The sequence below is a fragment of the Hirundo rustica genome, chromosome 2 (genome assembly GCF_015227805.2).
Source record: "Hirundo rustica isolate bHirRus1 chromosome 2, bHirRus1.pri.v3, whole genome shotgun sequence".
In the NCBI taxonomy this organism is placed as follows: Eukaryota; Metazoa; Chordata; class Aves; order Passeriformes; family Hirundinidae; genus Hirundo; species Hirundo rustica.
The window spans coordinates 26882566-26896036 of record NC_053451.1 but is presented as its reverse complement, the minus strand read 5'-3'; the positions used below and the strand labels follow the sequence as shown (position 1 = coordinate 26896036).

Sequence of the window (13471 nt, the reverse complement as noted above, 5' to 3'; positions counted from 1 at the left end):
TAAACAAGTAATTTTTGACTCACAGAACCTATGTAACCCAGGATTTAAAAAGGAACCCTTTTTAGTGGCTCCCTAAGGGTAATGGCTACCCTAAAAGAATTCTGGCAGGTCTTGGATGTTATGAACATGGAGCCTGAAAGTCTGGAATAATGTAAAATGGCTAGTCATACAATCTTTTTAAAAACAAAATAACAACCTTGCAGTTATTTCAGTATATAAGAAGCTAGCACAAGTTGCACAAAGTGGAGTAATGACACAGCAAATAACCATGGAGGAGGAAAGCATGGGACTGATTAAAAGGCAAAACCAAGTTCCTGAGAACCATATTGAAAAAATGTGGAACAACTAAATTCTAAATTATATGAGAAATTTTCAACACCCACCCATTCTGGGTTGAAAATGAAAAAAAAAAAAGGGAACAAGCATTAAGAAGATCCTGCTTCATGTAGTCTCATTCTGAGTACAAGAGAGGACAATATACATCCCCACTCCCACCCTTCCTGAGGGGACCTGTAAAAGGAAAAAGTTGTTCAGCCTTAAATAATAGAATGGGTGCAATTTCACAAGTGTTTGCACAAGCAGACTCTCACTGAGAGACAATTTAGTGGGCATGACTTGAGGCTTAAGAGCTGGCCTGTTCAAACTCTGTCCTTTGAAACATTGGCTATGTTGATGCTCAGAAACTCAACCTTGAAGCTCAGAATACTTTCACTGTGTCTCTGACAGCAGGTTTGAAAGAGTGCAGGATTCATGTGTGTTCAGATTGCTTTTCAGAGGGGAAATCAATGTGTATTACACTCCTTACACATAGCAAGGTGACAAGATGAAGAAGGAAAGAACTACAGGAAACCAGTTACTGCTGGGATCACTCTAAAGAAAATGTCCTTTTCTACCTTCCATTGTAGTTGCATTCACGTTCATCCATGGTGAACTTTAGAGGACTGGCAGAGCAAGGAATATTCTTCCCTAGGGCTAGTGTTAAAATAATAATAATAATAATTAGGAGTATATCTATTTTTCAAGCAGCTTGATTATTGATACAAGAACTGCGTCTCTGTTAACATAAGCAGCTTACAAATGACAAGAGACAATTGTGTGATAACTATGACAATGTGATTTTGAAAACTGTTTAATCAGTCTTAAGTACTTGGTGATATCAACAGCTGTACAATTTGTCTTCCAATATAATGAATGTTCTCAAAATACCCAGTAAAGATTATTATATAATTCCTGTGGTAGCTATATCTCAGGTCAGCTCATTGCCAGACTCCTTTCCACTGAAGATCCCCACAGAGAAGTTGATGAACTTGTCAGGATCAAGGGGAGGACACTGTGTGTCACAGCACACTCGTGAGAGCCTAAAGCATCAGAACTAGAGATTTCAGACTTTGATTTCTATTGTCAGTAATTTGCCCAAAAGCAGAGTACAAACAGGATTTCCAGAACCAGCAATGCCTTTAGAGAAACATCCATCTGCTTGGTAAGACATATGGCAAAGTGCTGAGCAATGGCTGTGCTGAATTAATGGGAATTGCTTACCTCATCATAATAAGCTCTCAGATCGGCTCTTTTAGATCGCAAGTCCCAGAACACGATAGTCCCATTTTCATAGCCTATCAACAGCTGGAGGAGGGAAAAAAACACAATTACATTTTCTGATTCAAAAGGTACATATAAATATTGAGTAATAGAAAAAGAATGATGTGCAAAATTCTAATTTGCCCTGCACATAATACCTTGCTTACCAATTAGCTTTTAGTATAAATTACTTCACACTGCTGACAATTTAAGATCTGCCATGGTAAAAAAAAAAAGGGCTTTATACACCATTTTTCCCCCTACATGATTATGCACCTAGCCTTCTCAATTGCATATCTGCTGAAAACCAAAGATTGTAGCATTTTCCTACCAGCTCTTACCTTCCCTGCCCCTTGTTGGGAAAAAAAAAATATTCAATACCTAAGATACGACTTAAATAACTTCAAAGCAAGAGAGTCACCAGATTAAACTCTCATTCAGCTACTTGTATTCCTTTTATTTATGCTTGCTATTGCTTTAACACATTCTGAGGAACTCCTGTTGCAGAGAATAAATTGCTTGCTTTCCTAATAATTAAAAATAAATTAACTGATATGTCAATTTTTACTTCTAGAACTGGGATGTCATATCATCATGCAACACCAGGGAAATACCAGCAAAGATTTCTGAAAAGATGAAGGGAAAGAAAAACAATGCTTAGAAGAAAAATAAGAGTGAACACAATCATTTCTTCTCATCTCCACTGAAAAGAAGTGAAATATTGATCTGGTACTGTAGAGTTACTCTTCATTTGAATACAATTAATTTCAGATCTTATGGACAATATGATGGCTATCTTATTTAGGTGTCCTGCAAACTGCTTCTCATACAATCTGTCTTCTTAAGAATCTGTTCTGGACATGAAGACTGGAAATGGCTAAACTGGCAGACTCTCACATTTCTGCAATAAAATATTTTATACAACTGGCAGTGATAATCACAGTTATTCATCATCTGTAAGCAGATATATCACAGAATGCAGGCAAGGATTTACCGTTTCTATATGAAGAATTTCTGCAGAATAATGACAAGATTATCTCTTAGTTGGAGAAACCTTAACAGCATCTTTGCTATCATTCACTTGCATGAGTCCTAAAAATGAAATTTGGCTGGGCTGCTAAACAAAACAACACTTTCTTTCCAAGTTAAGTATAACTGATACATCAATACTGCTACAAAAGAGCCTGGGAATACTCCCAGTTCTACTGAATATGATTCCTTTTTATTGCCAGGAAAATATTCTTTATGTGGAATCGTCTAGCTAGTCTGGAAATGATTTCTAGTTAATACATTTAATACCTGAATATGAACAATAACTTATTATGCTCCTGAAGAATTATTCTTCTGAAAAAAGTTCAAACTGTCCTGGCAAAATTCCTGAATATTTAGCATTTTTGCTCTGGATGGCTCCATATGGGATTTTGTGGCAGAGTCAGAAAGCATGCAGCTAACTGGATAGCACTTGTGTCAGGATGCCATATGGTATTCTGGGATAATGGGCTGCCATTGAGAGAGTGAACAAAGCAGGGTCTCACTGCAGCTGCTTGCACTGTTGGTATAGCAATCCCAAATGGAAGCCATTCATATATCCAGGAGTTAGTGATGCTCATAGTGGTTCACTTGAGTAGGTGCAGGCCTGTGCTATGTTGTGCTGCACAAAACACTTGGCTTTCAGGCCTGCATCGTGCTGCACACCTTCCTTGGCCAGAAGGTAAACTTAGTTGCTAATTCTAAAGGACCCTGTAGGCCTCTACCACTTGGTAAAGGCAAGGACAGCACGTTTGTGCCTTTGTCTTAATGTAAGGCAGTATGTCTCATCAATGAACATCCTTCTGCTTGACAGTAGAAATGCATGGTGCTTTTTTTTTAAAAAAAAAATCTTTCAGGATCCCCAAAGACCAAAATGTTGGCAAGCCTCTTCACAGAGGATAGCGCCATGCCCTTATTGGAGGTTCATCCAATGCTACACAGCTTGGGGTTCCCACCCTCCTTTTTGTATTCACTCCAATAAATGGTATTTTAATAAGTTGTGGAGTCTGCGTGCCCTCCTGACCGTCATCATAACAAGCATTTGTACCTGTGCATTACAGCTGGGTGCCAAACCAGTCACGTTCAGTTTATATCTACCAATATTCTTTTCACCTCAGCTTTTGTACAAACATATTCAGAAAAGTGAAGGAATTGAAAAGCATTTAGTATGTGGCTCTGTTTCTTAATAAACCTTCCTCTCTGGGGAAACAGGCTTGTCTTTTGATTTTTATCCCTCTCCCTATCATGCTCCAGGTAATTACTAAAAGGTTAAATATCTTTTAGCAGAGGGCACATTTCACCTGAACTATTGCTGAAATGCTTAATGCACAACTGCACTAAAGAATTGCAAGTTACAAAGTGTGATTTCAGGGAAGAAATTGAAAGGCAAAGAGATTTGCTGCATAGCCAGGAATCTCTCTTTTTTTCCAGAGAGTAGTCATGCTGCTTTACTACCAACACTGTGATACAGTACTAAAGTCACAGTTCCATCTTGGGTGAAGGGGATTAGTCTCATTGCCATTTATGATGCTCTGGATTCTGACCTGTCTGAACCATAGGAAACTCAAACATTCCCACTCCTCTCAGACATAGTGCTCACTTGGGAGATCTATAAGACAAGCTCTATTTCTATAATAGAGGTAAAAAGCAAAACATCCATAAATGCATTTGGGGAAGAAAACCCAGTCAAAGAAGAACAATATCTGTAAAAAGAGTCAAGGATGGAAAAAACTCCAAAGATTTATCTTGCCTTTTGAGCCACCTCGTTTAATTAGTCATACTTAATTAGGTTACTAAAAAAGCAGAACAAAGGACAGAATTTGAAGAGAGAAGTCCTGGCAAGATCTTCATTGTCTAGTGGAGTTGTTTCACATTTCAACTTAAATCTTTCTTCATCAAATGCTTTTGATGATGGAAGGAAATTTCTCTTTTACAGCCAGCTAATTACATCTTGGTACATGCCAGTAAGCCCCTTCCTTGTCCTGGTAACACAAAACAGCCAGAGAAAATATCCCAAACAAACAAGCCTGCTAAACAGCCTTGCTTTTTTAGGTATTATTAGATCTCAGAACTCAGACTCAGAGATAGGAATTTTAGCCCACCAGCTAATTGTAAATAACATTAAACCTTTTCCTGTTAAGCTTTCTCCATTTGCTGGGAAACTGCAGATCGTTGCATTTAATGTCCTTTCCTTTGTCAGCAAGAAAAATCATGTTTGCTACAGGTCTGCCACTTATAAATGTCTGTGCACTCCAGTCTGTCCCTAATGTACACTTATTAATTGATTTGGCAGACACAGTTATATTTCATGAACTTAATCACTTGGTCCCCGAATTGTTCTTCAGTGACACATTAAATGCCTAAATTCTCTTTGATGTCTGTCTTCCAGACACAGCTTGTTAGATTCATAAAAGAGACTTGTCTCCAAAGCCTGCCTAGGTAGTTTGCCTGGAGGCCACTCTGGAAAAGTTTTGAATGGCAGAAGTCTTCTGGAATTGCATTCACTCTTTTGGCACAAGGAACCCAATCATAAGTCAGCGAAATAAACTGGAACTTTTAGGAATTCAAAGGATCTTAATGAAAAAGGTGAAGATACTGCCAGTGCACAAACTTCCCTGGCTTTCAAATAGCGCTCTTAAGATTGCCCTAGATTTTGAAAGGTCTGACTTTGTTTTCGAACTCTCAGCCACTCAGTGTTCATTGCAGTTTTACTTCAGCAAAACAGTCCCAGGTCTGTAAACAACTTGTCATACCCCAGGGAAGGCTATACCACTGGACTCTTGCAAAATACTTGGAGAGTAGTACTCTTGTAGAGTGCAAGAACATCTGTATTTTGAGTAATGATTACGACTGATTTGTACCTACTATTTAATTCCTGAAACATATGCAAACAACACTTTTATCTGCTGCCTATCATGAAGTGATGTGTGAACTCTGACTTCTGCCACCAATATATTTTGGTGGTCTTTGGTTAACTTGGAGCTGTGGAGATAAGCGAAGTAGGTAGAACTATCATCAAACAGCTCTTATCTAAGAACAACTTTGCTAAATTAAATAAATGTCTACCTATGATATTATCTTGTACTGAAATGGCCAAGAGCAAATACCAGATAATATGGGAAGAATACTAGTAACTCTCACATATTCTCTCAGTCTAAGTAATTTTCTCATTCAAGTATACCCACCTCCTCAACTATACATGGCTCTGTTTAACCTCACCTTTAAGAACCTTTTAGGAGAATTCAGCAAACCTCTTCACTTACCCTCACATTGATTTCTTTTGTGTTAACTTTTCTAATCTTCCTTGTGATCAATACATTTTCAGCACATACAATAGCATTTGGAAAATTTTATAGGTTCTACCCATTGCACATTTGAAAAAGCACTTAATTGGCTTGTTTGGAATCTGACATGTCTGCTTCAATAGGTATTCTTTCAGTTTTTGTATTGAGACTATGGGCTGTTTCCATCCTCTTAATATCAACTGTGATTTTCAAACTTGGAATCACAATCAGGTAGGTCTTTTCCATAGTGAATTTTCCTGTCTCACTAAGTTGTGTCTCATGTAGAAAACCCTGTCCCTTCTCTGAATTTCTATTAGCATTATGTTCATTTTAGATACAGAAGGACAAGTACTATACTCAGTATTCAGCAGGCAGGTCAACAGTGCATTTCTCTAATAGCTTTGTTTTGTTTTCTATTCTTCTCTGCATAATGCCTAATTTTGATTTTCTTTGTTGTTCACTACCAAGCATTGAGCTGACATTTCCATTGAACTATCAATCATCACTCAAAGCTCTTGATACCAAACAGTAATCATCAGCTCATTGTTTTATATGTAAAGTCAGAAATATTTTGCCCTACATGTATCACTTCTCATAATTTACACTAAATATGCTTAAAAATACAGTATTTTAAATTAAAAAAAAAAACACCTGTCATTTTACTGCTGAGTTTCTCAGCCTCCTAAAGTCCAGGAAACCGGGCCACATTACTGCTTACTCTATTTTCCAGGCTATACATGACGATGCTGAACAGTAAAAGCCCTAGGAGCTGCTTTTCTTCCCTATTTTCTTCCTCATTCTGAATAATGATTGATTTACTCTGCACTCTTTCAACTAAAGTTTAATGAGACTTAGTTGAAAAACGTAGTTTAATTTATTTCTCCACAGTTGCAATTTTTTATTTAGAACTATGTCTTTTGATTTAATGCTTGGATCTTCTCTTACATCTGTGCGTACCTTTTACTGATATATTCCTGTAAACACTATCAATTCTACATTCTGTAAAACTGCAAGTATTTTGTTAGCACCAAATCACTCTTTACACCACTCTTAATCTATGAATGATATAAAGAGCTGCATTTGGATGGTTTTAGTATACCTTACATTTTCTACTACTTCTCCTCGTAAATTTTCAATTTGTTTTTCAGTTTGTTTTTCACAGGCATCTGTCTGAACTTGCTGTTCTTTGAATGTTAGTACTTAATCAGTGCCCAGATGTCTCCCATGTGCCCTCTGAGCAAAAAGCACTTGTATTCCCAAGCCAGTTTTCTTTTAACTTCCTTGCCTGAGTCCTTTTCATCTTCTCTCTTTCTGCTGAAAAATATTTTTAGGTATCTGTTTGGACACAGTGCACAGCATTCCTGTAAAAAATCTTCACTGACAAGACCGTTTTTTCTTTTAGTGTCCTTTTTTTCCTACACTGTGTGCCTTAGGTAGCTCATCAGCAGCTTCTCTTGTGGCCAGCAAAGAAGAATGATGCCTCATCAATAAACCTTTATTCTCACCAGCTATTTTGCCATAGATAATAAAAACTGTATTTCTCGAAGGCTTCTTGTTTGAGGCTACAATACTATACTTCATAATGTTTAATTACTTTATTTGATAGTATTCTAAATTGCTTGACCTATTGTGATTCTTCCAGAAAGGCTTAGAGATTCCATGGAGGTTGTTGGAGGGTTGGTCCACAAGTGCACCACTTGCACGTAGTTCACCTCACAATGTGGGGAAGTCCAAGGACAAGCGATGCAAATGAAAATCAGGAGCGGTCATCAGTGCTTTTTTAGGTATCCATAATTTCAGCATAATATCCTCCATATCAGTATTGGAAATTCAAACTGCTGCTAGGTTCTAACAACTGTTAGCTGTTATGTGAGGCACACTCTCAAACAGAGACACCATTTGGGAGATGCAGTGCTTTGTAAATACACACTGAAATGCAATTATTAAAAATTATCAAAACCAACGAGAGAGTTCAATACCCTTTCCACACAGGGAAAATGCTCAAATATCAGTAGCAACACACTAAAAAAAAAAGCTGTAATAGAACCAGAATTCTGTCAACCATATTTCATCTTTGAAAAGCTGCCATACCAATAAAGCCAACTCTGATTGTGCCTCCTGGTGGTATCAGTCACAACCCTAATGCTCTGACTATATGTTTGGCTTCCACTTGTGGAACTATATGTTTCACTTCCACAGAGAACAGAGTTGAGAATAGCAAACAGCAGCAAGTTCCAAATCTGAGTTATTATCATGATAATTCTTATATTAGAAAAGACTTGCTATCTTACAAAAACTTACTACAATGCCTTCACAAGAGCATGTTTATCCAAGTACTGAAGTCATGGTACAGTTTTTAGTCAAATCTTACTTAGACAGTCAAGCTTTTTTAAACAGGAACAATTTAGATAGCTATAAATTTCAAAGTACAGTATGTTGTCTGTATCACAAAAGTTTACTCGTTAAATCTGTACAAAGATAATATTTTTTCTTAAGAACAGTAAAATAGTTAAAGAGACTTGCAAACATAGGAAGAAAGCAGATTATAAAACTAGTGAGTAAGCAAAAGGAAGGGTAGCAAGGCAAATGAAGGCTATGAAATGCTGCAAAATTTTATACTTTGGTTGTACTCACTTTTCCCTCGTCTCTTGGGCTGTCACTTAAATGTACAACAGGGCCAGGGTGAGTCTTGGTGGATCTGCAAGATAAAAATCAATTAAAATCTGCGAATTTTTTGTTGTTGTAAGAAGAGCTAGGTACCTCAGTTTCTAGGTGTGCTAACATGTACCGCCAATGTTTTGAAAATAATTGTAAAAAGCCTAACAAGGCAAGGTAAAGTTAGAGGTATCTTTTCATGTTCTCCTCTATTTCCTTTTTGCCATTATAGGCAGAGATTTTCTTTTCTTAATGAACCCTTCCTTCTTTTTTTTTTTTTTTTTTTTTTAATCTTACTATTCTCTCTATTACAGTAATTTTCCCTCTCTCTCATTCTTATATATTTTTTGCCTTTTCTATTCTCTAGTCCATCTCTTTCTGACCCTCCCTCCTTACTTGTTCCATTTGAAGGCTAATTTGCCAAGGATTTACAAAGTCTTCACTGGATTCATTTCAGATACTGATAGCATGACTCACCAAGTTCCAGTGTCACTAAAGACACGGTTTCAGTAACCTCACCTACACTGCCCTGTCAGGAAGTGTCTTAGCACTACTGCAGCAGGGTTTCAGAAATGGAGCATTTTGCCTCTGATCTGCAAAGCCTTATCTCATCTTCAGACCAGCTAACACAGTTACACCCACAGTGTGTGTTCAGTGGGGCTCCTCAGCCACAGCCCCCATCCTATGAGTCTTTGTAAGCCTATACAGAGATTAATTACTATTCTTGATATCCCCTCCCTTTTTGCACCACGTACCAACTGCGTCGTATGTGACTTAGTGCTGAGGTTATTTATGTCCAGCACCTTGCAGCAAATGCAAATCACAGGAAATTGATTGGACAGATGGAGACTTTTCGTCTATCGTCTTTTCTGACCTGACCTTCAGGCCCTGGCAGTCATAGAGAGCAAGAAGACAAGCACCAGTCCACACTGAATGCCTGCACAGAGGAGGATCTTTCTCCCATCTAGGTTCTGTCAGAGTACACGTCCCTTGGAGTTCATCTTAGGATCTGAACTTGCATGACTGGTCTTGGTTCACCAAAGGTCACCAGGAAAAAAATATGGCAGAGATTTGCAGAGCCCATAAAATGAAGAATTTACCTGGAAACCATATGTAAAATGACTTAGGGTCCAAGTTTTAAAAAAATCTGCAAGAGTATTACAGAAAAAAACCAAAACAAGCTTTTCCAGCCAAACTATTCAAAGGATTTTCCTAAAATAATGGCCTCTTCCTTTGGCTGAATACTGCACTATAGCAAAACTGGCCTCTGTTCTACAGGTCGGACTCCAAATCAAGACTGAGAGTGGTACACAAAAATTCTCAGACAACTCAAACACTAAAACACTGGACTGATCCATAACCCATACGTTCCTCCCTCCCCAAATAGTATGCTCCAACACTCTTAAAAGCATGCACACTCTTCTCTGGCCTCTATACTTTGCCCCCATTATGTTTTAAATATTTGAACTATTTCATCATGCACCAAAGCTGGATCAAAGCAGAGAGGCAAAGATCTAGTCTGATATTTATTTCTGAGCTGATGACAATGAAAAATTACTCCAGACATCCTAAATATGCAGCATGTTATTCTCCTACTTGAAGTCTCCATGAGCAAGGTTTCTGCAAGAGCATTTTGCAGCATATCCCATCACAGAAGTGAGATCAGCAGGAAAGCAGTGGACAGAGAGTTTATACAGTGACATTCTATACAGACTGTCTTTCATGGTGCCAGCAGCAAGCACCCATTTGGCCTGAGACATGGCACAAACCCATTTTTTACAAAGAGGCAGATAGCAGGAGATCTGGCTGTCATTCCTATCCAAGCCAGCTTACCAGAGGGGACCCCTCTGGCTGAGCTTCTGTTCCTGAGTAACCCATACTGAAATAAAAAATATCATTTGCACAACACCAGGCCTTGGAGCAGGCAGGGTAGGTAGGCAGTGACAGGGAACTGAGGGATGAGATGAGGTTGTTTGCAAGCAGTGCTTAGACCTACACACGTCTTGTACATCTGTACTGAGGGAGTGCATATGACAGTTTGGGACATTCTGGACTGTTTCAAATGTTGTTTCTGACATAGGTTCAGCTATCTGAACTGGTCAGAGTATTTTGATGGACAGAACTAGGTCTGTTTGGAGTATGTGCTGCCTATGTAGTGATGGGCAAAGGAGGAAGGGTGAGAACAAGAGGGAAAGACAAGAAGAGAAGACACAGCATAAGAATTTTCATTTTTTAACCAGGTAAGAACCACAGACAGATGACATAAGAGAGAACAGAGGTAGCAAACATCAGCTATGTTTCCCCAGACAGCTGGGGACAAACAAAGTGGTAGTAGAAGCACATGGAGGCTGTCAAAGCACAATGGGTTGGGCAGCTATCCCAGGCCATTGAACCAACCAGGATGCATGGTGGGTTGCTTGGCCATTCCAGTCTTGGTACATGACCAGGAATATTGGGAAAATCCTGACAAATGGAGGGAGAAAGGAAAAGAGCATATTCCCTTTCTAAGATAAAGATTGATTCAATTTAGTCAGATCTTTGTACCTAATTTTAAAAGTCAGGAATAGTTTAGATAAATCCGTGCAACCAGTTTCTTTGAAGGATACATATGACACTGATTACCAAAGAATCTGTCAATTTCTCTTTGGGTCGAAGCAAACTCTTACCTGAGCTATGCTCTTTTGGCTAAGTATACCTTCATAGTCACACAAGCTCCTTGTTCCTCTGTAAATGGTATAAAACCCCCTGTCTTTTACTACCAGTCTTATTTTTACTACCAATCTTATATTCCTGCAGGGTGTAGCCTTAAATTCCTGTGCTAAAACCTCAGCTGAAAACCTTCACTAATACATTTTCCAATCTCCTCCATTTCCCTCTTGAATTCATTGTAATTGGAGGATCCTGGGATTTACTGAAATGTATTAATGTTGTAGGTTTGGGGTATTTTTTTTTTATTAGGCACTTTTTGTTTCTTTAAAGTAGTATTATAATTATTATTCACCTAGCTATTTCTTTAGTTTTGTTGAATAAAACAAACTTTATATACACTTTCAGCAAAGTTGATACCAAACACATCAGTCTGTGCAATAAATGCATGAGCTTTTATTTTTCCTCATTGTCTTTCCTCTATATTTGATATAAGCATTCTCTTAGTATTCATATTACCTTATTTCTTGTTATTTTAATTTAATTGTTTTGTGTAATAACTGGCTTGCTCTGGCTTCTTCCTTTTTCTTTCACTTCTACTAAATTTAAGACTGTCAGGTATGTCACTCTATCAAAAGGCTCAACAAACCATTGTTTAGTTTTCACACATACATAATTTGTCTACAAAAAATGAGGATTCGGGGGGAAGGGGCTTTAGTTTTTCTCTTTGTTTCTCACCGTTCTTCTCTATTCTAACTGATAATAAATTAAATTAATTTTCTCCAAGTCAAGTCTGGTTTCTCCATTGACTGTAGCCGGTAAGTGATTTTCCTGATTTTACCTTGATTCATGAACTTTTCCAACTTATTTTCTTTCTCTGTCCTGTTGGGGACAGGGAGTGAGAGAGCAGTTGGGCAGAGGTTTCACAGGCAGGATCCACCCTCCACAATTTCCTTGATCACTTAACAGAGGCCAGCTTTGTTTATACATAGGTAAGAGTAAATGGAGAGACTATTAATTTTGGCAGTCATAACATAGCTTCTGTCAGGAAAGCAGAAAGGATCCTTTTCAAATAGTTGTATATACCAAAACTAATTTCACATGTGCCATCACAGATAAGATCACACACAGATGACAACAGATGTTTCTGAAGCTTTTTGGAAGAGTAGAGCCTATTCCCTGGCAGTCCTCCTGCACTGCCTTTCCAGGGCTCCAAGAAACATCAATTTTTTTTATACACAGCAAGTAAAGTATTTGCATCAAAACTGATTCTTCTTTGGACTACATAACAAGGAATATTCACAAGATGCAGCATAAAGTTTGATGCTTGGTTTTGACTGAACATGCACAATCCTGTCTTGGGGGAGATGTTTGTGGGAGGATAAACTGATGCAAAATAGTCCCAGTTCAGGTGGAACAAGGAAGAAAATTGTGTGTGAAAGCATTGCAAAATTCCTCAATTCTGCAAGACCTTTTGCTTGTTGCTCTGAGCCTGCCCAATGGCAGGATACAGAAGGAGTGACACAATAAATTTCTGGTTTGCTTCTCCTGAAGTGATGTTATCTCCCTTTGGGTACAGGACTGTGGCAAGGAACCCAAACCTCATCCTTTGTGCCACGCTAAGACCAGGACCAGTGCCTCACTTCTTGCATCTCCCTGTCTCCTTAAGGAAGGTATGTATAAATAGAAATAAAAATATCTTCTGGAGCCCTAGGGAAGTGTTGCTCATAAAAGAAGAGCAAGGCATTAGGCTCTACAGTCAATTTCTCTAGAGGGTAGACATCATGACTGCACTACAAGCTGGATTAAACAAAGCAATTATTTAGTTAACTATATTATATCAATAACATCATTTTATAGAACCCATGAAATGCTATCAGAGCTAAAGATACAGTAATTACTGCTTTCATACAGTAAATTATACTGCATGTGGAAATGTCTATGCACAAAATCCCATTTTGCCTTAAGTTGTTTTAGTATACAGAAAATGTTCTGTTTCCCCTCATTGCTATTACAGTAAAGTTGTCCAGGAGATTAGAGAGTTGGACATTGTCATTGTGGAACTGCCTACAAAGAATAAAACCCCACCATTGAATTATATTACATGCAAAAGCAGAGATCCCACAGCTCCTGGAAAGGATGAAAAGGTGCTGGAAAAACAACCAGATTTGAAGCTACTGTGAATAAAGCACTCTACTGCTGATGACAGACACTTGTGTACAGGTATTCCTTCAAGCTGGCTTTGGGGAATTGCATAAAAACTAATTAGATCCTATTCC

At 38.1% G+C, this 13471-nt stretch overlaps 1 protein-coding gene across 7 annotated transcripts in view; it reads right to left on the bottom strand.

The window, feature by feature from the left end:
• STXBP5L (syntaxin binding protein 5L) overlaps nucleotides 1-13471 on the bottom strand; it is a 179095-nt gene that overhangs the window by 72440 nt on the left and 93184 nt on the right. For all 7 annotated transcript variants that reach the window (XM_040054644.2, XM_040054645.2, XM_040054646.2 and 4 more), the window contains exons 6-7: nucleotides 8526-8589; nucleotides 1540-1623 (exon numbers count right to left, since the gene is read on the bottom strand). In XM_040054644.2, the coding sequence (XP_039910578.1) occupies nucleotides 1540-1623; nucleotides 8526-8589 (148 nt within the window). The remainder of the gene's footprint in view (nucleotides 1-1539; nucleotides 1624-8525; nucleotides 8590-13471) is intronic.